This window comes from Chrysemys picta, chromosome 4 (assembly GCF_011386835.1).
Source record: "Chrysemys picta bellii isolate R12L10 chromosome 4, ASM1138683v2, whole genome shotgun sequence".
Classification (NCBI taxonomy): Eukaryota; Metazoa; Chordata; order Testudines; family Emydidae; genus Chrysemys; species Chrysemys picta.
In genome coordinates this window covers 131,777,064-131,802,372 of record NC_088794.1, presented here as the reverse complement: position 1 = coordinate 131,802,372, position 25,309 = coordinate 131,777,064, and the positions used below count along the sequence as shown (strand labels likewise).

The 25,309-nt window shown below is 45.3% G+C and overlaps 1 protein-coding gene across 6 annotated transcripts in view; it reads right to left on the bottom strand.

The window, feature by feature from the left end:
- Positions 1–19,219, bottom strand: part of YY1 (YY1 transcription factor) — a 38,329-nt gene extending 19,110 nt beyond the window's left edge. For 3 of the 6 annotated variants that reach the window (XR_010601156.1, XR_010601155.1, XM_042858709.2), the window contains exons 1-2: positions 18,241–19,158; positions 2,140–2,302 (exon numbers count right to left, since the gene is read on the bottom strand). Coding sequence is in view for 3 of the 6 variants with exons in the window: in XM_042858709.2 (XP_042714643.2) it covers positions 2,140–2,302; positions 18,241–18,934 (857 nt within the window). In the remaining 3 variants the exon portion in view is untranslated. Of the gene's footprint in view, positions 1–2,139; positions 2,303–18,240 lie in introns of all 6 variants that reach the window. The other 3 variants (XR_010601157.1, XM_005308825.5, XM_005308826.5) reach the window with 3 other exon arrangements.
- Positions 19,220–25,309: the final 6,090 nt, after the last annotated feature.

Here is a 25,309-nt window from a genome sequence, read left to right as displayed (position 1 = left end):
AGGGATGAGTGCTTACAGAAAGCTGGGGGCTTTGAGGGTGGTCAGTTCATCAGTAAGAAAGAACAATGCTAACTATATCCTTGATTTTTAACAGGTTTTTTTTGTTTTTTTTTCCTGGCTGAATTTTAACTCCTTCTTGACACTAGCATCAGGACAGGGAAAATATCTATTTTTGCCCATATTAAAAAATTCTTACCACCATTTGAGACGCTCCAGTACCTCCACACTTTGACTATCATATTTCAAGTCCATGCTCCAATCCTGTCAGCAATGTACCTTTTGCTATCCTTGTGAAAGCCTGCACAAATTTGGCCAACATAAGAATTTGGGAGGGAGGGGGGGAAATTGCATTTTCATATTTTCGGTAAAGGCTGGTAGAAGCTGGCAGCCTTACAGTCAGATTTTATATGCACTGTGCATACTCTATTGCCACACATTTCCTACAGGCCAGCTTAACGGCACATGGGGCATGCTCAAAATTTGAGGATGACGCACCATGGAGACAAACGTTTTTCCCACAGTTGTTCCTCCCAGCTGCTGGGGAGCCACTTTGATACCAGAAACAACAGCAGGAAGACTGTATACGGTTTTCTCAGTGCTACTCTGCTAGCACCTAAGCAGCATAAGGGGATGACAACAGCAGAGGTAGACTATGGAAGGGGAACAGGAGCAGAGGGAGCAGAGACAGAAGGGTCTATGTACACTCCCCACCAAAACCTGGAATGGAACCCAGTATTCCCCTGCGGTCTAGCAAACAGCTGTGAATCCCACTGGCAGAAGTTACAGTAGAAACTCAGAGTTATAAACACCTTGGGAACAGAGATTGTTCGTAACTGAACAAAACGTTACGGTTCTTTCAAAAGTTTACAATTGAAATTGACTTAATGCAACTTTGAAGCTTTACTATGCAGAAGAAAAATGCTGCTTTCCAATTTTTTTTTTTTTTTTTTTTAGTAGTTTATGTTTAACACAGTACTGTACTTGCTTTTTTTTTTTTTTTGATGGTCTCTGCTGCTGCCTGGTTGTGTACTTCCGGTTCCAAATGAGGTATGTGGTTGACTGGTCAGTTCGTGACGCTGGTGTTTGTAACTCTGAGGTTCTACTGTACATCTCTTCCCCTTCTAGTGGCTGGCCCATACAGAGGTAACAGCTGACTACTGCTACTAATTTCGCTATTGTCTCAAGTAGTAGAAATCTGGGCTGTGGATCTAATGTTCCCCAAGCCTTGCCGACAAATCATGCGGTACCGTACCACATGGGCTAATATTTCAGTTTTAAAAACAAGATTACTCAAATGCTCAAAGTTTAGGAAATGCCAGAATTAAGGATGCCTACACACTCAACCAGTGAGTGATCATGTAATTAGATGCTGTATCATAATGCATATGCACAATGGGCCAAGTTAAGATGGTACAGGCAACCTGAACTGATGTTTCCTAAGCTTTTAAGTGCTGACTATGCAACTTTTACCATTTTTTTTTACGTTAAGTTTTTTGCGATAAACACAATACAAAAGATATTTTCCATTATTAAGAAAAAAAAGGATCAACAGATTGGTTTGATATAGTGGAGCAAGTTGTAGAACCCACAAACATTGATAGGGGTTGAGGTGGTCAAGAATGAAAATAAAATTAATAACTAGATCTTCATACTGAACACTACTGGCCTGTTCTTATTGTACTGGACAACTTTTGAGTGCAGCACGTTTGATTTGTCAAATTTAACAAGGAAGTAGCCACCTCTCACTCAAATGCATTTTTAGTCCCAGGTAATCTTTCAAAACAGCAATAGTAAGGACATGTGTAAAGATGTAACTTCTCAAGGTATCTGATTCCTGTCTGCCACAAAGACTAAAGAGTAAAAAAATTATCTGGCATTGATAAAATCAAATATTTTAAAAAAGACTATAGCATTTGGGAAATGGAAACAAAATATTGAGAATACTGTGTTATAAGGACCCAAGTTCCTGTTACTTTTAACTGCTTGTTTCACAGGCTCTTTACGTGAAGTAATATAGGTCACAATGGAACAGGCAAAAGTAATTTGACAACTAGTATTCATGTTTTTTGAAGGTTTTATTTAAGAAAACCATGGAATGATAGTCATTTTAGATTTAACAGATGCTCTTTTGTGACTTACCTAGCAAATTCAGCTAGCTGCTTGGGGTCTGAAAGGTCAATGCCAGGTATTCCTCCAGGAGGAAGTTTCTTTCCTGTCATGTACTCTGAGTAATCAGGTGGAGAGTTCTCGCCAATGATCTGTTCTTCCACCACTGTTTCATGGTCAATGTCTTTTTTATCATCTGAAATAGATAAAATTACCCTGGATGTTTACATATATTAAATCAAACACCATGAATACTATCTTTAGGCATCTTGCATGGCCAATATTTCAATGCAAATTAGCTATTGCTACAAGTAAAATTCTAAAGTTCTCCAACCAATCTCAGTGCACTTCTAGACTCCTATGCTACTTGTAAGGAGTCAACAGGAATCAGCTCCACAAGTTATAAAAAACCACAATACACATTTTCTGAGGCGCGGTGAACACATGCACACACTTTTTAATTAGATGTGTATACAGATCTAGTAAAGTGCAAGTTATGGGGTATAACTAGGAACATCCTAGAGATGAAGCATACATTTAACTGGTGGATCTCGGAATGTGCAAAAGTATTAAAAAAAAAAAAAAAAAAGGAAAGGAAACAGGTATGCCACAATACTCAAATAAAATGTCTGGTGACCTGGGTAAAAACACATTGCACCTCCACAGATCACCTTTGAAGGCAAAATACTGAAGATGTAGTGGAGGATTTTATAAAGTAGCCAGAGCCAATAGGTATGTAGATGATCATGGAAGACAAAAAACACATCTACCTTCCTATTCCTGACCTGTTTCCCTGCAGCAAACCCCAATTTGTCTAGCGTAGGCCTAGTCTACACCTAAAACTTAGGTCAACCTAGCTACATTGCTCAGGGCTATGAAAAGTTTTGCACCATGTGTAACCTGTTTAGGTTGACCCTATCCCCACAGTAGCTGCAGCTAGATCAACAGAAGACTTCCTCCATCAACCTACCTCTCTGAGAGGCAATAACTAGATTACATACAGCTATGGAAAAAACCCTTCCATAAATATAGGAAGCGCCTACGCCATGGGTTCTCAAACTTCATTGCACCAGGACCCTCTTCTGACAACAAAGGTACTATATGACACAGGGGGGTGGGAGGCAGGGAGGGAGGGAGCCCGAGCCCTGCTGCCTGGGGTGAGGGTGGAGCTTGGGCTTCAGCCCTGAGTCCCAGCAAGTCTAATGCTGGCCTTGGCGACCCCATTAAAATGGGGTCCTGAATGACTGGGGTCCCAACCCACAGTTTGAGAACTGCTGGACTATGCTGTGCCGCTGTAGTGTAAACATGGCCTAAACGGGATATCTTTACTGTCTACTTTGGCATCAGTCCTGCCAACTCTAGGGTTTGTTTCCTATAAACTAGTTTTCAGACCTTCATACAGGTACTACACAAGGAAAATGCATGAATCAGTGGAGACAACTCTGTTGGCTGCCTTCCTAATCACACAACATGAGAGCAAAGGATAGCCAATGAAATCTCCTGCACATGCTGAGGGGCTTCCTCTTCCAGCATGGACATCAAACTGTGCTCCCACTTCCCTATATCACTGTGTAAACAAAGGACAGGGTTTCAGAGTAGCAGCCGTGTTAGTCTGTATCCGCAAAAAGAAGAACAGGAGGACTTGTGGCACCTTAGAGACTAACAAATTTATTAGAGCATAAGCTTTCGTGGACTACAGCCCACTTCTTCGGATGCATATGCATATGCATCTGAAGAAGTGGGCTGTAGTCCACGAAAGCTTATGCTCTAATAAATTTGTTAGTCTCTAAGGTGCCACAAGTCCTCCTGTTCTTCTTTTTAAAGGACAGGGATCACTCAGACCTTTGATCAGAAAGCTGATTAGGGAGTATTCCTCTCTACCAGCTCTGCGGGTCCTCCTTTCAATTCCCTGTTCCCACCAGGCCTGGGAGCAGGGAGGAGTCCCTGGTGCTGCTGCTCAACACCCACCCCCAAGCCTGCTGAAGTGGTGAAGATATTGGTTTCTCTCTACTGATGTTTTAAAGCCCCTGATCCAGCAGGGAGAGCTGGCTAATAGCTCTCTTCAGTGTGGAGAGGCCTTAGGAAGTATTCACCTCAGAGTGTTTCGCTGCTGGGAGAAAGACTCAGAGCCATCTCTCCTTCTCCCATCCATAAAAAGCCTTCCAAAAATACAGGGAGGATCAGAGTAATGAAACATCAGGTATGATGTTAGCAGGTATGGGGCAGCTTTACTCTGTTCATAGTGCCTCTACCACAGCTCACAGTGGCGAGGTCTACACTACTGTGGTAAGTCGACCTACACTACGCAACTCCAGCCACATGAATAACGTAGCTGGAGTCGACATACCTTAGGTCGAGTTACTGTGGGGTCTACATTGTGGGGGGTTGATGGGAGAAAAACTCCCGTCGACTTACTTTACTCTTCGGATACGTCCAGACTACCCGCCGTATCAGCAGGTAGCGATCGATTTATCAGGGATCGATACATCGCGTCTCTTTAAGACGCGATAGATCGATCCTCGAATGCGCTCCCCGTCGACTCCGGAACTCCACCGGAGCGAGTGGCGGTAGAGGAGTCGACGGGGGAGCCACGGCCATCGATCCCACGCCGTGAGGACGGGAGGTAAGTCAGAATAAGATATGTCGACTTCAGCTACGGTATCCCTGTAGCTAAAGTTACGTATCTTACACAGACACCCCTCCCCACCCCCCAGTGTAGACCAGGCCTTCTTGTCGGGGGTAGAGTACAGGAGTCGACTGGAGAGCGACCTGCAGTCTATTTGGTGGGTCTTTATTAGACCCGCTAAATCGACCGCCAGTGACTCGATCTCAGAGCATCAATTCCTGCTATAGTGTAGACCTGCCCACTACGTACAGTGTTAGAAATAACCTCCTTGCTAGTATAATCCTACTTCCACTGCCCTGCTTATTTAGGGTAGCTTTGTCAAGCCACTTCTGTCCCATGAGTGAGCTCCAGAGCCACACCAGAAAGATATCAACTCCCACTTTATAATGCAACAGTAAAGAGCGAAGACTCAGCATAAGAGAGGGCAAACACAGCTCCCCCAGTTTTAAGAAAAGGCAAGGCAAAGGAAGTAGAAAGAAAATGTACTAGATGGGGCAGGACTGGGGAAGGAGGAGTACAGTGAACAGGAAAAAGGAAAAAAGATAGAACTAGCCTGGGTTAGTATGCGCTAGTTATTCATGTTACAGAAACACAATAAAATGCAGAAAGTATCAAACTACCATTGTTCTGTAAGGTAGAGAAGAGAAAAGAGTACTAAAAGACCTGCCTTGTAGGAAGTTTCTCTTTTATCTGTGTGTTTAAAAATACCAACATGACAACTCTCTCACCAATTTGTAATGCCTGCTTTTAAACTATGCCACTATTTCTAGAATTGTTACTGCTAGTTTGAAGTTTAATCTGATCTACGAGCTCAAATAACAGTTCACTTAAATGTTTCATGTGAAAAATGAAACACTTTTCTAACAAAATGAAAATGTGTGTTAAAGAGTTATAAAGAGAAAGCTCTAATATATGTATTGAACGAAATACCTAGAAAGTCTTCCTAGTCTTCATATTACAGATTCTCTATCTTTCTTTCTCTAATAACTGCTGAAAATACTGTTCACATTTAAAAGTGAAAGTACAAAATGTTTAACATATGTTTTCCAGCACCTACAAAAGAAGCCACCACTCTAATTTAGGAAGGTATTATAAATGCAGAAGCCTCACGCTTAATATGTTCTTCCAAATGTTTAGTAGCCTATGAACAGTATTAATTGACATTTATGACAGGTAGAAACATAAAACTTCTAGGAAGTTTATAGTTCTGTATTTCTGAATTAAGTTTTATACCTCCTGAATCCTTGGAGCAGAATGAGTTTTGATAGCCTCTCTTGTTTAGCTAATTCTATACCCTCTCCCAACTTCCAATCTGAGTTTGGTGATATTTACAAGAGACAGAGGTTAGTTTTCACTTTCAGCCTCATATCATATGAGCTAGTCAATAAGAAAATTGTATACGTATATTCCTAAAGAGTATCCTTTCTCCTACTAGCAAGAGCCACAGATTCTATAATGCTTACTTCCCCCAAAGCTGTAAGAATTCAGAACGGTCAGAGACTACCTCAATGTTATGCCTCTCCTTCTGAAGAGCCTGCCAACCAAGATCATTTCCCACAAATATGTTGAAAAACCATGTTCTACATGAGTAAATTACTGAGTAAAACACTAGTAACTATGAGAGGCCCTACCACAAAGCATGAAAACTTTGTTTTGGTACCTAGCAAACAGCGATCCCTTCTTTTAGCCACAGGGCTAACAAAAAAACAAACCAAAACAAAACAAAAAACACTATCTGTGGATCTTACCCAAAATTTTCCTTTTGGCAGGTAGGCAGTAAATGTTTTTCAGCACAGTAGTTTCTATAGTTTTTACAATGGAATTTCATCAGCATGTATCCTAGAGTGAGAAAATTTTCCAATGTAAAATTAAAACTATGCATAAAGCAGTTACTGAGACACTGACTACAGCATTCAATACCCTCCCCAAGACTGCAACAGATCAGGCTTGCACCTCTATTATGAAGAACTTTACAAGTAAATGAACAAGACCACCAGGTAGCTGTTTGGGAGCTTTCTTCTTATGAAGCATACATTTCCAAAGAGCCCGTTACTGCTGTCAGGGTCTCTCTCTGTCAGCCATGGTTCTTACTCAGGGATTGCCTCTAACCCCCCCCCCCCACACACACCTTTCACCCAAAGTTACTGGTGCTTTCAACCTTTGCTAGCTGGCTCATGTGGGGCCGTAGGCAAAAGCCCAAGTCAGGCTTTCAGTCTGACAGGTAACTCACCACTTGTAGTAAGAATGCAGGCTAAACTACCTTAGTGCTGATAGTCCCCCAATGTCTTCACAGAATCAGACATATACAGGGCCAGAAGGGACCTTGCCACTCCCCACCCTGCTGACCATGTCCAGAAAGACAGAAGAGATCCCCCACAATTCACTGGGAAAGATGAATATAGCAGCTTAATTTACTGCAGCATAAAGAACCATGGGATATACCCCCCAGAAGTCCTAGTACCACACAGGTGAGTAAAGCACCAATGAGCCTCATACCCGGGCTAGGCTAATCCATATGCTGATCACCAACTAGCTCTACAGTAGTTGGCATGGGTGAAGACAATCTATGCCTTGTATCTCAGACACCAGCTGATGCACCTAGATATTTTAGGCTTCAAGACTTTTGTCCCTTACAGCCATGTGAGAGCCCAGATTACTTTATTTTCTCACTCTGGATTTGACTAAACATATCTTTAGCACAGAGTCCACATGCCAGGTGTGCCACAGCTTTTTCAATGATAACATGGGACAGGACTAGCGTGTGCTATCTCCTGTGATTTATGGACTCTAGAATTGACTTCATGGATGAATGCCAGGTTTGCCCCCAAGAACCACTTTATCAGCATGAAAAATGCACTACCAGCACTCTAGGGAGAGCGTATCTAGTTCCAATACTCATCTGGCTGACATGACTGCTAACAAAAACACAAAAACAAAAAACTGACAGAGGGCATACAGAGATACTGCCTTTAAGAGAACCAAAAGAGACCTTGCAAGAGAACATTTAGCATGATGTAGACAACCCGAAGTGGAATGCTGAGTCTCTGCTGAGGACACATCAGATATGGAGCTTTATCAAAACATCCTCTCTAAGTTCTTCCTACTGGACATTTCCAGTACGGTGGATGTGTGTGATACACATCTTAAGCTGGGCACCTTCAAACTCCTAGTGGCACTATCATGAAGGTGTTCACAATAGTAACTCAAGTTATGCTCAAGCTAACTGTGTTGTGAAGACACCCCCTATCATGCAACGTATTTTACTGATTTGGGTGCAACTCCGCTGTGTATGCCAGACTTTAAGTTACAGTGACATTACAAGGATTCTGTTGTTGGATTTTATGTGGAAAGTGAAAGGGTAGAGATTACCCTGTCCAAATATCTTGTCAAGTGGCAGCCAACCAGTTTGGTAGGAACAGTGGAAATGGTCATGTTTATCAGGTTCAATAATTAGGGTCCTCAGTACTCTGTGGCGCAATAGGACAAAATTCTATAGCAAACACTCCCAAGTGCCATGAAAAGAACCCTTAACTTCTGCAGTCAGTATTTTTGTTTGGATCTCCATTAGATAACAGGTCATGGAAATGAAGGGTTTTTTCCAGAGCCCTGTAATCTGGCTCCATCGATTACAGAGCAGGGAGAATATACTGTAATTCAAATAAATCCCACTTCTGGGAAAACTGGAGAACGTAAGGGATCTGCAGGCAACTCCTAAGAGGACATGAACAGAAAGTAGCTGGTTTCTTGGTTCACTAAATGCCAAATTCTTACATCCCTACTTCCCCCACCAATCTCCAGGATGCCACAAATTTTGCAGTCTTTGAATCTCCTGATTGAGATGCAGGGCAGGATGCATCTAAGAGTTATTGTTTCAGGCCTTCTGTAAAGTCGGGAAGACGACATTCCATCACCGTATGCTCAATTAACCTTTTCAATGTTATCTTCATAATCACAAGGTTAGAATGTTTGTTTTAAAAGAGTTAAAATTCTGGAATAAAATTCTGTGATGAAGAATGAATTCAGTGGCTGGGGAATACACAGGACCCTCTGCCAATAGTAATGGTCTCTTCAAGCCTTGCCATCAGAATCACAATCTCCTGCAACATGCTGACTTTCTGCATTGTCCTGGACAATGGCAAGAATGGTTAAAAGGCATACAAGCAGATTTCTGTGGCAGGACTGGTACAGCACATCTGTGTCCACTGCTCACTGATCTCTTCTGGCAAAACGTCGTCTTAGTTATTATGTTTGGAAAAAAGAATTGTTGCTAGCTTGCTAAATTCTCTAGTTATGTGCCAAACCTCTCGTTACAAGTTCCATTCTGCCTCATCTACTGATTACCTAATTGACTGATTGTTTAATGTGCATTGCACATATTGTGAACAGGGTTCTTCTATGCCCAGGTCACCCAACCTGATGTATCAGATCACTAGATGATGTATGAATTGATCAAGTGCTGTACATATTGATCTTATCATGATTTGACTTCAACATTTATGTGAGGCCACCATGAAACATGACAATGACACTTAGATTACCTCTCCATGTCAACAAACATCCAGTGCAAGGGAGAAGAAACCTGAAGTGTGAGGATCTTGGAACTGGTCGGTACTGTGACTTCATCCTCCATTATGGTGGACTACCTATAAGCGATCAAGGTAATATGCAGTCCACCTTGCACAAAAGTTCTTACACCACTTATAATTATTCCAATATACACACGTTGCAGCAGTAGCCAGAAACCTCACTGGTTTGAGGCGACCAGTCTGCTCCTCCCTAGCCAAGCAACAACAGTTCAAACATTTGTCACCTCCAGATAGTGTTTTGTTACACTCCATCTAGGGTTGATCTTGAAGGCCACCTGGTCAAACAAGTAAATGGGAGGTCAAAAAATGGAGGGAGAGTGGCAATAAAGAGTAGAGCATGTGTGTAAGGCACCAAAAGTAGTGTTTTCGTGCACATGTCTATGCTCTCACACACCCCTTGTAACAGAGTAAAAGCACCAAGATTTTATTTTAAAGAACTAAGCCAATAAAGTAGCATTAAGCAAAGCAGAACAACTTCAGCTACTAAGCAAATGCTGAAGATGTGTGTTCTTCACCTCATTCACATATGCACCATCTATTAATGAGGGATTGAAAATTAACCTTAGACCAGTGTGAGATTTCCTATACTAAATCCTGGATTGGTACCAAAAGAGTACTGCACTTGTCCAAACAATCCACACCAGATTTAAGGCACTTTTTCTCTGTCTGCCAGAGCTAGAAATGAATGCTACCCACCACTGGAAAGATGGGGTGCCCACCTACACAGTGGTAGCTTCAATTCATTTCCAACTGTGGCAGTTGAAAAAATACAAACTTTAACTTAAGTCATTCTAATCAACTTCATGCCTTAGCTCCCCATCTCCATTCCAACCCAATTTTAATAACTGCTACCTCAAGCACGGAGATGGCACAAAGCTTTTTAAAGCTACTTGAAGCTTAAGAAGAATTCTAATTTTCAATGGAAAATGGCAAAAAAAAAAACCAAACAAACATTTTTTTCTGTATTTCACTGGGTTGCTTAACCTCTTCCTGACCATAGAAACAGCAAGTCCTCACAACATATACAGCCTATGGCATCCTAACCTTTCAGCACTGTGCAGGATGCTGCAACCACAAAGGTATAAATATGAAAAGGAACCATCTATAAAGGATTTTTTAAGCTGGATTTGTATCTGATTCTTTATGATGTATGCAGGAGTTCTGAAAAGTTCTCTCCCCCCTTTGAAAGATCAGGAACGTGAAGTCTGATCTTTTGTTTTGCTAGAGGACTTATGGGGTGTGTGCTCTCATTTTAATCGCAAGGCACAGATCTTTAACTGAATCCTTAACAAAAAACACACTTTCTCCTATATGTTAATTATGCATTATAGTTAGTTATTTTAATCATCTATTTAAAACTAAAAAAAGTTGACTAAAAACTGAAAGACTAGGACTCTAGTTTAGAAACAACCAAGTGAGAAGCAACTTGATAAGGTATTTAAAATAATTCATGTTACAAATGTGAGATTTACCCTCACCATTGAAAGACATTAAATTTAAAACAGGGGAAAGAAAATATTTACAGTGTACAGTTAGCCTGTGAAACTGTCACAAATTCAACAGCAGATTAATACTTAAGGATCCCCAAAAGACCCATGTTTTATGAATTAGGATTAAAAAAGGTTATTGTTCTCTGCTTGAGGGTATAGGCCAATCACTACTTGCTTCAATTGGGAATAAGTTCTCTGATAAGCATCTTATTCCATAGTTGTCCATTACCTGGAGATTTCTGCACCTTCCTAAAGTATGAGTCAGGCACCTTCCTGAATTAGATGTCTGGTCTGGTGAGTATGGCAGTTCCTGTACTCCTAATGACAGCACTAGATGCTGGAAAGGGAAAAACAACCCACAAAAGTCAGAAGTCAAAACCCCCAAATGCTGTGATGTGAGGCTGAGCATAATCTTAAACTGACCTTAAATGACCCACCCCCTAACTTCAGCATAAAGTCTCAAAATAAAACTCAGGAAGCTCATTGAGATGGAACCATAAAATTATCAAGAATAATAGAAATTTTATAGTTCATGTATTTTGGCCCGCTCAGACTACTACATCTTGTACTCCCAGGGGGTATTCTGTGACAAAATTAAAAATTCTGCATATTTTATTTGTCAAAAATCACACAATATAACCACGCCAGTTTCAATTAGTTTGATAGTTTATTTCAAAGTACCTGTCAGCAAGTATGTCTGTAACAATACAGATCACCTCCCCTCCTCCTCCCCCCCCCAAAAAAATCAGGAAATGTTTTTTTGACAAATAGATTCCTAACGAGGCACATTAAATAAATTACTCGAAGTTCTATATTAAACTACAAAACAGTAATGTATTTCCTGCTTTCCTCAGAAGCAAAGGCTTGGGGGAGTCAGGGGTAGAGGGAGAGGGAAGGAGCCTTTGGAATGAACCTGGAGGGTTGTTGGGTGTGGGTGGGAGAAATATCGTGTTATTTTGGATTGGTAGGGAGTTGGGAAGCCTTGCCCATGCAGACCCTGGCTAACCCCTAGCCTATCCCATTCAGTCAGTCAGATCATCTGCCCCTTCCCCCATGTGTCCCTGCAGCCCCCTCCCATTCAACTCCTGGCTGAATACTGTCACCCCCCCAGCTCCTGAGCCCACACCCCAGTCTGTCCCCCCAGTAGCCCTTCTGAACCCCAGTCTGTGACACCCCCTCCCCAACAGCCCCATGTGCCCTGCTCTGTCCCATCTGTGAGGAACGCTGTCTTTCCCTGTTCCTCTCCGCCCACTGGCTGCCATCTCTTCTGGCACCATAGCAACCCCTGGTGGGCAAAAGGTGTAACTGCAGCACCTCTCCAGTAGAATCTATATGCTGCAGAGGAGAAAAAAAAATATCTGTGGGGGGACATGAATTCTGCACAGGCACAGAATTCTCCCAGAAGTAAAATTTGTGTCAACTCCTGTCTGAGCATGACACACAAAAGTGTGTTTTTGTTTTTTTAATGCAATGCTCAACAGCTGAAGGGGATGGCTTAGGACTGGTCTACTTACAGAAATTGCACAGTTTAACTGAATCAATGCAACTCTTTTGTGGTATTACCAAATTAAGCTAAATCAATTTTAGCCACTCAATCCTGTTTTAAGAGGCCTCACAGAAGTAAGTTACAATTTAGATGCTAATTTAGTTGAATCCATGCAGTGTGCATAAACCAGGCCCTACTGTTCTAAGCTTAGTGTTTAAAACAACAACTCTTTCTGGAGCCACAATTTCAGTACTGTCTTCCCCAGTTTGCAAAGAGCTCCAGTGCTGCTCAGAGCTTTGACAAGCTTCAGTAAGAGCGCCATCTGACTGAGGTTTTGTAAGTTTTTACTGCTACGATCCAGAACCCAGCACTGGCCTTATTCATCGACGACAAGGACTCAAATCGAAGCTGGGAGAGTGGTGGCAGAGATAGCTATGATGCTGGGGAGGAGGGAGATGTAGAATCTCATTTCCTCAACCCATTCTCACTATAACCAGGAAGTACCTAGTTATTCCTTCTCCTTGCTACCACTTCAAATTTATCAGGCACCTTTTAGCCAAATGCTAGTATGAAAGACTGTGATCAACCACAGTCCAGAAACAGCACCTTACGATAGAAATCCTGACATCCTCTCCTTTCCACCCAGTGGAGGGAGGACTCCAGATGCAATAGCTTGGTGAGAGAGCCCCTGGTCATCTTCTTTATCAGTCTTTGGCTCATAGGTTTAAACCTCTGGCTACAAGGCATCTGATAAAATTCCCAAGCCCTCTAGGTGACTGAGTGAATGGGTAGTAGATGGAAGGAGACTGTTCGGATAAACAGCATGGTAGTGGTTAAGTTTTGGAATGAGACAGGGGGATAGGACTAGAGTGGAGAGAAAACAGAATACACATTGCCAGAAAATAAAAGTTGTAAGGTGTCAGGGAAACATCAAGAACACAGAGGGGGAAGAGAGAGAGGCAACTTGACTCATTATAGAAAGGAAAAAACAAAACTGTTTGCATAGCCCCTATCATAACAAAGCTCTGATCCAGACTGCGGCCTCTGGGTGCTACTACAGTATATATTTTAAATACAGTGGGGTCTGACGCCAGCAACAGAAAACAGGTATAACAAAAAGCAACAGATCTAGTTATAAAAAACAAGTGTGCATTCTTGCGCCACAAAAATTGCAGAATTTTCCCAATTTATAAGAGAATCAGGGCCTTTTCCTCAGTAAAACAAACAGTACCATTCACCCCACACACGATTTTCTCTGATCACGAATTGCACCCAACGGATACGCTGGAGATAAACTATAGACAGTGCAGAGAGGCTGCTCAGTGTAGGAATACGCTTGAAGAGTTTATAGTAATTTTCAAATATTTGAAGAAATATTTAACAGATCAGAGATCATTGTACATTGTACTTCCACATGTATGAAAGGAAGTAAGTCAGAAAGCTTTCCAGATGCAAAGCTGAAGTTAGCTTGAAGAACTGCCATAAAGCATTACTGTTTTCAAACTAACATTTTATTTAAAACCAACCTTGTGTTTGTCAAGTTCTGATACAGCAGAATACAAAAGGAGACATCAGAGCACTTTTATGGAAAGCCTAAATGGTTACCAACAACATGCTGCAACTGACTTAACCATACAACAAAACTAAATATTCACCTTCTTAGGTACACAGGCTCACATCTAATAGATTACTATACATGCATGATTTTAGAAGATGTATGGCAATGCTCATTTGAAGGAAAGATATGAGCCCTAAATTTAACAACACTGGTTTATCAAATCACTTTAATAGCACTGGAAAATGGCATGTGCTGTTTATTTACATTGCTCAACAGCAGTGGTCACCAACTGGTCAATTGTGACCAACTGGTCGATCCTGGAGACTCTCCCAGTTGATCACGATCTCTGGCTGCTAAAAGTGGTGTAGTGGGGCTGCCGCTAAGGCAGGCTCCCTGCCTGCCCTGGCCCCACACTGCTTCCACAGGCAGTCAACATGCCCCCCCTGGCCCCTCCGGGGGGGGGGGGGGAGAGAAGGTCACACAGGGGTCTCTGCACACTGCTCCTGCCTGCAAGCACTGCCCCTGCAGCCCCCATTGGCTGGGAACAGGGAACTGCAGCCAATGGGAGCTGAGGGGGCAGTGCCTGAAGAGAGAAGCAGCAAACAGAGCCATATGCACTGCCCCTGGGACATACTGGCCACTTCTGGGAGCGTCATGGGGCCGGGAGCCTGCCTTAGCCCCACTGCGCCGCGACTGGGAGCCACCTGAGGTAAGTTTCCCCTGGCGGGAGCCTGCACCCCAACCTCCTCCCAAAGCCAACACCCCATACCATCTCCTGGACCCCAAACCTCTGCCCCAGCTGAGCCCCCTCCCAAAGCCAGCACCCCATACCCCCTCCTGCGCCCTGAACCCCTGTCCCAGCCCTGACCCCCCTCCTGGAGCCACCACCCTGTACCTCCACCTGCACTCCAACACGCTGCCCATGTCCAGAGCCCTCTCCTCCACCCAAATTCCCTCCCAGAGCCTGCACACCTTACCCCTCCTGGATCCCACACCCCACCACTCTGCCCCAGCCCAGAGCCCCCTCCTGTACCAAAACTCCCTCCCAGAGCTTGTACCCCAACCCCCTTCCCCAGGCTCAGCCTGGAGCCCCCTCCCACACTCTGAACCCCTTGGCCCCAGGTCAGAGCCCACACCCCCTCCCGAACCCCAACCCAGTGAAAGTGAGTGGGGGGTGGGGGAGAGCAAGCGACTGGGGGGGAGGGGTGTTTGAGTGTAGCAGGACCTCGGGGAAGGGGTGGGTTGCACTTAAATTCAAAAAGTGATCTTGTGCGTAAAAAGGTTGGAGACCACTGCTTGATACTCTTTGAAGGCAAAGTGCCCTTGTTCCTCATTGAAAACCCCCAGATGCAAGCCACACAGAATCCATATCTTGACAAACCACTTATTTATTTTTCTCTCTTTGATGAGCTTTTTACTAAATTTCTAAGTCAGACATGAAGCCTTACCAGGTAATTAAGGACTTGTTCATGCCACAGTCTGCACAGTTTTAACTTAAGTTGGGTCAATGGTGCAAAACATTTAAAAGACACTAATTTAAACCTTGTTTAGTTGAAATATGCAATGTCAAACGTCCTATTTTATTATCTTCTGTGAGAACAGTATACTACTAACACGCTTCTACCCTGTTGAGGGAGGTGGAGTTTTTGGGTATGCTTCTCGTGGAGTTATTCTGGTATCCATTCTGTTTATAATCTGGAACTTCTGAAAACAGACTAACAATTAAGTCTCAGGACTATAGGTCACACAAGGGATGGACTAGCCTACTGAATAGTCTCGGTGGCCCTCACAACAGTAACGACATGTTGCTACAGCCAACTACACTGTACACAAGTACATTATTGTAGCACTTCAGCATAGGTAATGTCTACATTGACAGGAGGGGCTCTCCCATCTGTGTAATACACCTCCCTGAGAGGCAGAAGCTAGGTGGACAGACGAATTCTTCTTCCATTGTCCAGCACAGCTATGTATCTGAGGGGTGTGAATTTTTCATATCCAATGCTCAGACCACACCTGAGAGATGCACTTATGCCAGTAAGTTCCTAGTGTAGACCAGCTCTATAAAGAAAGTAGCCCTGATTTCTAGCAAAAGACTATAATAATTAAAAATAAGCACCCAGCATCATTGGATTACAGTCTAAATATGTGGAGCAGTTAGTTATGCCAGTATAATTCAAAATCTCTGATAAACTGTTACAAACAGGGACAGATTCTCCTCATTAGTATAAGGAACAGAGTCCACTGAAATCAATGGAGTTACCCTAATGTAAAACTGGTTTAAATGAGAGAATCAGGCTCATTCATTATATCTATTGTACTTCATTTAAACCAAGTACTAATCTGTATGTATAACAAGCTTTAAGCAAGCACCCTACTGGGCACTTTGAAGTGCAGAATTCAAATGCACACTAGCACTTGCTAACAGATTTTGGCAATCTCCTGTAGCCTATTTACTCAGTTGTCCCCCAGTCATTTGTTTCCAGCTATCTTTACAGTACCTTCAACTGACCACAACTAGATACAGGCTATGGCTACACTACACAGCTTACAGTGGCAGATGCGCTAAGATGTATTTTTTGTTCACATTGTCTCTTCTACCTGCTTGACCTCTGTTGCATTCTATGAGTTAAAATTCAGAGGATAAAATTTTGTTAAAGTTATTATGACACTCAAGGTTAGAAGTAGTTATCAGTGAAAGATGGAATTCCAACCTCTTCCTCGAGACTCATATGACAACCACATTAAAACAGACAGTTCTTCATGAACAGTGTACACACACACACACACACAGAGTTAATAACTGATGAACACCTGTTCTCCAGCAACATTAGTAAATGTGATTCTTACAGAGAAGACACAGCAAGTAAGAATTCTGCACTGATGGACAATAAATTAGGTTGCCTATCTCTTCCAGAAATCTACAAAACACTTCAAAAGTAAGGGGGAGAAAACAATATTTGGAATTAAAGACATTAGCAAAGCTAGAAACAAAATCAGGTTGATTCCTAACCCTGCAGGCACAACCTTCCACCCTCCCTATCATAAAAGGTTAAAATCTTGTATCACGCTGGATTTTACATTTATTTTCTAAGATTTCTCTGACAGGCGTAATTTTTTATTTGCCCCTAAAACAGAGATGAACTGAAAAAGCTTCTGACACAGTTATTATCAAATGGGAAAAGGCAGAGCTTAAACATTTCCAAGCGTAAGGCAGGATCCACAGCCAAACCCTCCCCCACCCTCCAAGATGCTGCCAGGGACCAAGGCTTCTCTGACATAAGACCCACCCCCTTCCTCCAGAGCGGAGGACAGAGATCCAGGCTCCTATCTTGGGTATTTCTAAGGCCCCTAACACTTTGGTATCTGAGCACCCTCTAGATATAGATAGAACACAAACAAATCTAAGAAAGGTGTTTTCCTCTCTTAGCCTCCACCCCCATGTCAGGCAGAGGATCCACCCACACCCAGCCCCTCTTGCAAAGGGCTTGACTCAGTGCAGAGGCACAGCAGGGCTGGCTCGCCCACAGGGCTCACTTGGAAGCAGGGAAGTTATAAGTGCCTCAATGGGGTACAGGCACCCACCCCTCGCCAGGTGGGGCCGGTAACCCTCCCACGGTCCTAACGACCAACTTGCAGCGTGAGAGCTGAGGCAGGCGGTGCTCAGGCAGCCATTTATTCCCCTCCGCCCCCCTCATATAACGGTCACGGGCTGAAGTACACGCGTCATCCGGGGCTGCGGCCCATGTTCAGCATTAAAATGCAGCCCAATGGGGCCCCGGGTGTGCGGCGGACCGAAAGGAGGGGAGGGAACCGGCAGGCAGAGCGAGACGGGGCGCTGGTGGAGGCGGCTGCGAAGGAGTCGGCGCGGGCACGGGGAGAAGAGGCGGAGAGCCGACGCGGAGGAGTGGGAGTAGGGCAGAGAGAGACAGCCGATGGCAAGGGAGAGAGAGCCGGGGAGGAAGAGAAGCGGGGGGGAGGAGATGGAGCCAATGGGGGGCGAGGAAAGGAGGCTGGGTTCACCCCGCACCGTGCCCGCCCGCACACCCCGCCTCCCCCTGCTGCAGAAACTACGCCATTGCGGCCTAGTCCAGGAGCCAGCAGCGCGCTGCCTCCCTCTCGCTCCCCCTCCCCCCCGCCGCCATCTTGGCGGCCGCCGCCATCTTTCCTTCCCCCCGCCGGAGCCGGGCAGGAGCAGGAGCAGCAGCAGCGCAGACCCCGCCATCTTTTCGGGGGAGCCGCCATACTTGCCCTGGCGATGAACATGGCGGCGCCCATCACACACATCAAAACATGGCCTCCCTTCAAAACAAAACCGGCCTGGCAGAGCTGGTGGTCGCCCGGCGGGGCCTAGGGCCCGGGGAGGGAGGGGCCCGGCGCGCACTTACCCGAGGCCCACATGGTGACCGAGAACTCCCCCTCCAGGGTCTTGATCTGCACCTGCTTCTGCTCCCATTTCCTGCCTCCGCCGCCTTCGGCCCCACCGCCGCCTCCCCCGCTCAGGTAACTCTTCTTGCTGCTCTTCTTTCCGCTGCCGCCCTTCTTGACGCGGCCTCCGGCCGAGGACGAGCCGCCGCCCCCACCGCTCTTGCTACCGGCGGCGGCCACGGTGACCAGGGTCTGCTCGATATACTCGTCCTCCCCGGCGGGAGCCGGCACCGGGATGAGGATCTGGTCCTCGAAACCGTCGTCTGCCCGCAGCCCGTCCGAGTCGTCGCCCCCCACCACCTCCTCACGGGTCTGCACCAGGATCACCTCCTGGTGATGGTGCAGGTGGAGCTGCCCCCCGCCGCCGCCGCCCGCGCCGCCGCCTGCTCCGCTGGGGTCTCCGTCCGAGACGAGCGGCTGCAGCGCGATCATGGGTTGGTGGTGGTGGTGGTAGTGATGGGGCGGGTGGTGCGGGCCGCACTCCTCGCAGCATTCGTCCTCATCCTCCTCGTCCTCGTCCTCCTCGCCGCCCACCACGGTTGTCTCGATGGTCTCCACCGGGATGGTCTCCACCTCGATCTCGTGCAGCTCCACGATCTCGGCCGGCATCTCCGAGCCGTCCGTGGCGATGTACAGGGTGTCTCCCGAGGCCATGGCGGGGCGAGGGAGGGGACGAGCGGGCGGAGGGTCCGGTCCGCTCCCCTCGGCGGGCAGGCGACGGGGCTCGGGCTCCTCTCGCTTCCCTTCCTTCTCCTCCTCCCCCTTCCACACAAACACCAGGCAGCTCCTCGCAGCCAGCGAGAGGGAGGCAGCCAGCCGCCAAATCCCGGCTACGCTCCCTCGCGAGACTTCCGCCGCTACCGCCGAGACGGACCTCAGCCCCTGGAGGCTGCTGCCGCCGGGAGTCCCCCCCACACGCTAAGCAGCCTATCATACCGCGCCTAGCACCGGGGACACGCCCCTTCAACCCAGACAGCCTACTGGAGAGCGTCTGGCACCGAGGCCCTGCCCTTTACCATAAACAGCCAATCGCTGGGCCGTAGGGCACGCCCCCTAGCGCCTCAGCCTATCCCTGCTTCTTGCGGAAGACCCGCGCCGACCATGGGTAGGGAGGAAGCTGTCACTCGCTCCAAGTCCTTTCTTTTGCCCCTGCGGAGCGGAAACGATCTAGGAGGATGTTTGCTGCGCTCGTGACCCCGCGTCCCTCCGGGTCTCTGTCACGGGCCAGGCCGGAGCTGCGAGCGCCCCGGGGAACACGCTGAACCGGGGTGAGTCGCCTCCGTGGAGCTGCTGCGGGGCGCTCGCTCCGTGCGCCCACCGCGTCCCTGGAAACCCGGCCGCACCGGCGGCAGGAGCCGACTGTGGTTCCAGCCTGTTCTTCTAAAGAGCCCGAGAGCTCGCACCTCCCGTCCGCGCGCTCCTGCCCTCCGAAAACCTGGCTCGGCACAGCTGGCAGGCGATTGTGGATGTTTCCCTTTGTTATTCCTCATGCTGGGGTCAAGTAGCGCCCCAAAGCGAGCCTCATGCTGAGTTTCTGACGCTTTCTAACGAAGTTGCATCTGATTTATAGTGAAGAAAAAGCACGTGCGGCGATACAGTTTTAGTGTAACGCGTTCCTGTGTTACAGGGAACGGCCGTTTTAAACCGGATGACTCGCCCTGGCCAAAACAACATACAAGTGTTAACCGGAAGACATGAGACCTTAGCAGGAGGTGGTTGCAACAAGTAAGACGAGAGGGGGAAACTGCAGTACTTTACAAGCTCTGTTAATCACTTTTACCCTGTCACTCCCATTCAGCTGGCTGCTGAAGGAGAAATCCTATACTTGTGTAAAATCAAACCGTTTAGGATCAAAAGTGAAGAACCCCTAGCAAACTGCAAAATAAACTGCTACTTACTAGCTGTTGTCCATTTAAAGGAAAACAGATAGACTGTGTCTGCTAGACTATTCCCCCTCTACCTCATGAAGTGTCTCACTCATCAATGAGTGGAGTGGGAGCACTAGTGTAGACTGACTGAACCTTCTGCTCAGAGCAGGTTCAGGCTACAGCAATCAATAACACCAGTAGACAGTGGTTTGACTACTCTCCTATCTTTGCTATTATTTAGGTAAATGTACAGTGATAGAAACTGGAGTGTTTTGTTGTTTGTTTTTTAACTTTCGGGCTGGTAGGACAATAATGACTGATAGCTGCATTTAAAGTCATCCTCTCAAGGAGGATAGTTGGGAAAACTCTGTAGACTATTAAACAGTGTCAATTTAAATTTGGTTCAAAGTTTCCAGTTTGTAAGAATTAATTCCTTTTAAACATAAAAGTGTATAAAAATGACTCAACAACTTATTCGGAAATTCCATGGTAAAATTGTTTTAAAACTAAGTTTCCAGTTAATGAAATAATTAAAATGAAACTGACTAAACAAAAGTGAAACTGATTTGATTTTCATTGTCCACCAGTAAAGTGACAGCAAATGGATTTCAAAATATTTCATTTAATATTCTGTTGTTTGTAACAGGTAAGAATTACTCCATGATTATGATGGTTGTTTCCTTTTAATCCTTTCTGTTGCCATAGGCCAAATCTAAAAATAGTGACACCCCCTCCATTCTACTCCACCTAAGTACAAATAACAACCACCCCCACCAACCTGTGTAGGCTGCCTAGTATACTTGTGCCAAGTTCAGCAGATATGAAAAACTTCAAACATGAAACAGAGTTCAAGTGATCAAAGAGCCTTAATGAAACAAGATGAAATCATATCAAAACAAGTAATATGAAAAATCAGCTGTAGCTTTTCAATGTGATATTAAAATATGTAGTAAATGTAGACTGCAACCAACAAGTATCCTTATTTCCTAATCACTTTCTAACTTTCCCCTCTGATCTTTCCTCCTCTGTTTGATCTGATCTGCAAGCCCTTGATTTTGGTAGGACTACCACACAAGGAAGACTTGTAGAATTGGGCCTTTAGGCCCCAATCCTTCATTGAGATCTGCCAGTGCAAAGTCTTGTACCTACATGAAATCCTAATGAAGCACTTCCTGAAGAAGATCCCTATGCAGGATCAGGGCCTAAGGCCTGGTCTACACTAGTGGCGGGGAACGATCTAAGTTACACACCTTCAGCTCCGTGAATAACGGAGCTGAAGTTGATGTACTTAGATCTACTTACCACGGTGTCTTCACTGTGGTAAGTTGACTGCTGATGCTACCCCGTTGACTCCGCCTGCGCCTCCCACTCGGTGGTCGATTTATCATGTCTTCACTAGACGGGATAAATCGACCCCAGCTGGATCTATTGCTGCGGAGGTAAGTGTAGACATGCTCTTAGATGGTACAGTCTTTGGAGTAGGGGCTGTGTATTATCTCTGAAAACCACCACAAATCCATATGGGGCAGTTTGGATAATGAAGGTCTACTTGAATTTTACAACTGTGTGGCTGTCTGCATAATCAAGAGGGGGGAAAAAGTTGTTTCTGGGAAGACATGTATACAGCACAGTCAGTAAGCTTTTTCAGTAAGCTAACTCATTCAACCATAAACTAAAATTATGCAGTTAAAATACTGCTTGCCAATGAGAATTCTCCATCTTGCTCCTGTGCAGTTGAACAATATTGAAGACAATCTCCTGAATTTGTAGATTTAAAGCAATGCAACCTGTATAATCAAGGGAAATGAACAATAACTTGGTTCGCTGAAATGTAGAATTTAATATGAGTAGTACATTGCAGTTAGTTGTGTACAATTGCTATGTAGAGTGAAATGTTTTCACCCCCTCAGCTCATAGAGAGCTGAGAATACTACATGTACAGTATAATTATCTGCTACTAAAGGTCCATAATTAGTAGAATCAGGTTGGGGAGGGAGGATGGACATGTTAAATGGGGCATTTTCCCATCCCCTAGCCAGGCTTATGCCAGATGGATTTTGCCCCCAGATAGCAACTCCAGGTATGAATGGATATTTTAAGCACTTATTTGTTTTAGCCTTCTTTCTTCTGAAAACACAACCCCTTTAGTCACTGAACTTAACGGCCCTCAAAAAAATCATTGGCTTCCTGCTGTAGTCATTTCACTTTCTTTGATTCTTCCCCCCTCCTCCCAAATTGCTCTAGAACCTTCCAATTCCAGCCCATTTCCTGTTCCAGGGACTTCAGCCCAAACACAGTTTATTTTGTGAATAGCTGCAGAGGGAAAAAATGTCATTCCAAATACTCCGCATTCATGGGGGTGTTTTCTTTATCTTTGCAAATGGGTAAGCATGCGTGCATTTAAATATAAAATTAAATACATAGACATTTGTTGTTTTCCCTGTTGTAATAACTCGAAGTGCTTCCTATTTGCAAAGCAATAGCTATCCCCTAGGCTGAATAAATGCAGAGGTCAAAGTGTTTACAATTAGGCGTGGCCTAGTAGACAGAGCACTGGGCTGGATGGGACTCAGAAGATCTGGATTCTATTCCCAGCTCTGCCACTGGCCTGTTGGGTGACTTTGGGCAAATCATAGAAGATTAGGGTTGAAAGAGACCTCAGGAGATCATCTAGTCCAATCCCCTGCTCAAAGCAGGACCAACCTCAACTGCATCATCCCAGCCAGGGCTTTGTCAAGCCGGGCCTTAAAAATCTCTAAGGATGGAGATTCCACTACCTCCCTAGGTAACCCATTCCAGTGCTTCATCACCCTCCTAGTGAAATAGTTTTTCCTAATATCCAACCTAGATTGCCACCACTGCAACTTGAGACCATGGCTCCTTGTTCTGTTATCTGCCACCACTGAGAACAGCCTAGCTGTTCCTCTCTGTGCCTCTGATTCCGTATCTATAAAATGGGGATACAATACTTACCTTCTTTGAAAAGTGCTTTGAGTTATACTGATGGAAAGTGTTGTAAATAAGTGGTAGGTAGGTATTGTTAAATAAACTCAGCTTGGAGGTATTATTAGCCCTGGAAATGTTTAATGAGTAAACAAGCATTCCATTTATAACAAAAACATAATATTCACATGTTAAAGGAAACAAGAAAACAACAAATGGGCAAAAGTGTTGTTAGACTGCTGCTGAAAGCTAGCCTGATTTTAAAATAATTTAACACAGTTCAAGCCCTACCTTTCTGTCATGCTGTCATCTCTACTTCTCTTCCTAATTTCTTCCCTCTTTTCTCCTTTTGATAGCCTCACTCCTTCCCTACCTAGAAATCTCAAGTTTCTTGATCCACAAATAATGTTTTGGTTTTCAATATTTCATGTTGTAGTGGTGTCATGTGATTAAATTCCATTTTTTATGCACCTCTGACAACACCTGCTATCTGACCACTTACTAGTCCATCTATCAAGGACTAGTAAGGACCCTCCACCTGCCCTGGGCAGGGAGCCAGGGGGATGGGGACACAGGCTGGGGGCTGCTCTTGGTGGCCCCCCCCCCACCTCAGGCAGGTGGAGGTCCACAGGGTGGCACCCCATGCTGCCCAGGCTCCTCGGCTGGGCACCAGCTGCCAGCCTGGCCAGGGGTGGGGCAAGGAGGCCCATGGCAAAAAGTGAATGGGCCAGGCCTGTCCACTTTCAAAAAGTGGGAGGGCCATGGAGGGAGGTGACATCACTCCTAAGAATCTGATCCACCTGCAGTGTATCCATTGCGTTGTCAATACATACTGTAACTAACGTTTACAACTGAGCATGGGAGCCCATACCACAGTGATAATGGTAGTCCTAGCCGAAAAATTGGCCTACCCCATAATCATAGATCAGAAATGACCTTTTTTCTGGCAAGTCATTAATACAGGAGGCTGGGTAGCAAAGACAACCTGGGCCAATTATTACCACCAGTTCTCTGGAGCTTGATAAGGCTTGAGGAAGTCGACAACCTCGAGGAAGGAACATCCCAAGCAACATGGCCAGTGACCCCCCACAGGGAAAGAAGAGGCAAGCAGTTGAGACCTGGAAGTCCTCCTATAGGCTGGGAATTTTGTGCAAGAACAGACCCTACACTGAGCCATGCATATGGACATGGCCTTCATAAATGAAGAAGTAACAGAGCCTCAGCATGGTGGGCAGTACCCACACTTCACACTCAAGAAAGAGTGCTTCTACCAAATTGAAAGGAATCAGCAAACCAGAGTTTTGAAGGCCAGCTGCTGGTGCTGCGCAGGTACTGCTGGACTGTGTTGCTGTTTGTGCATGATATACTATGCGCTGGCACCTGGGAAGAAACCCGACATTGTCTTGGGTATCAGCCTGCTTCTGTTGGCCCAGGCATGCATCATGAGGTGATTGAATACTGTTGTTCCTACCCAAAGGGTCAGCTAGGCTCCTCTGCCCTTGATTGAGACACCCTTCGAGAGGATCAGAGTGAACGTGGTTGGACCCCTAGGAAAAAAATGCATCATGGCATCAGTACATATTAGTGATTGTCGACTACACAATCAGGTACCTGGAGGCTGTTCCTCTTCGCTTTGCAAAAGCCACAAAAATGACTCTTGAAGCTCTTCTCACACATGGGGTTTCCCAGTGAAATATTAACAGATCAAGGGACTAACTTCACCTCTCAGTTAATGTGTGAATTATGCTTCCTTCTGAAGGTCAAGTCCCTGAAAACCTCAGTGTACCACCAGCAGGCTGATGGCCTACTAGAGCACTTTAATAAGACGCTGAAGGGAATGTTGAGATGCTTTGTCAGTGACAATCCAACGCAGTGGAACCAGCTACTTCCACCACTTCTGTTTGCCATAAGGGAGGTCCTGCAAGCCTCTATGGGGCTCTTTTCATTTGAGTTGCTTTATGATTGCCAATCGTGGGGGATCCTGGACTTGCTACGAGAAGGTTGGGAGGAACAAGACATGGGGGGGGGCCTTCCGTGCAACCCAATATGTCTTACAGTTAAGGGAACAACTCGGGTGTTCACCAGGGAGAATTTGAGGAAAGGCCCAACACACACGGGGAAAAAAATTATAATAGAGGGACTTGACTGTGGACTTGTCACCTGGGTGATCATCTCCTTCTATTACTACCCTCAGCCAAGTCTACATTAATGACCCGAT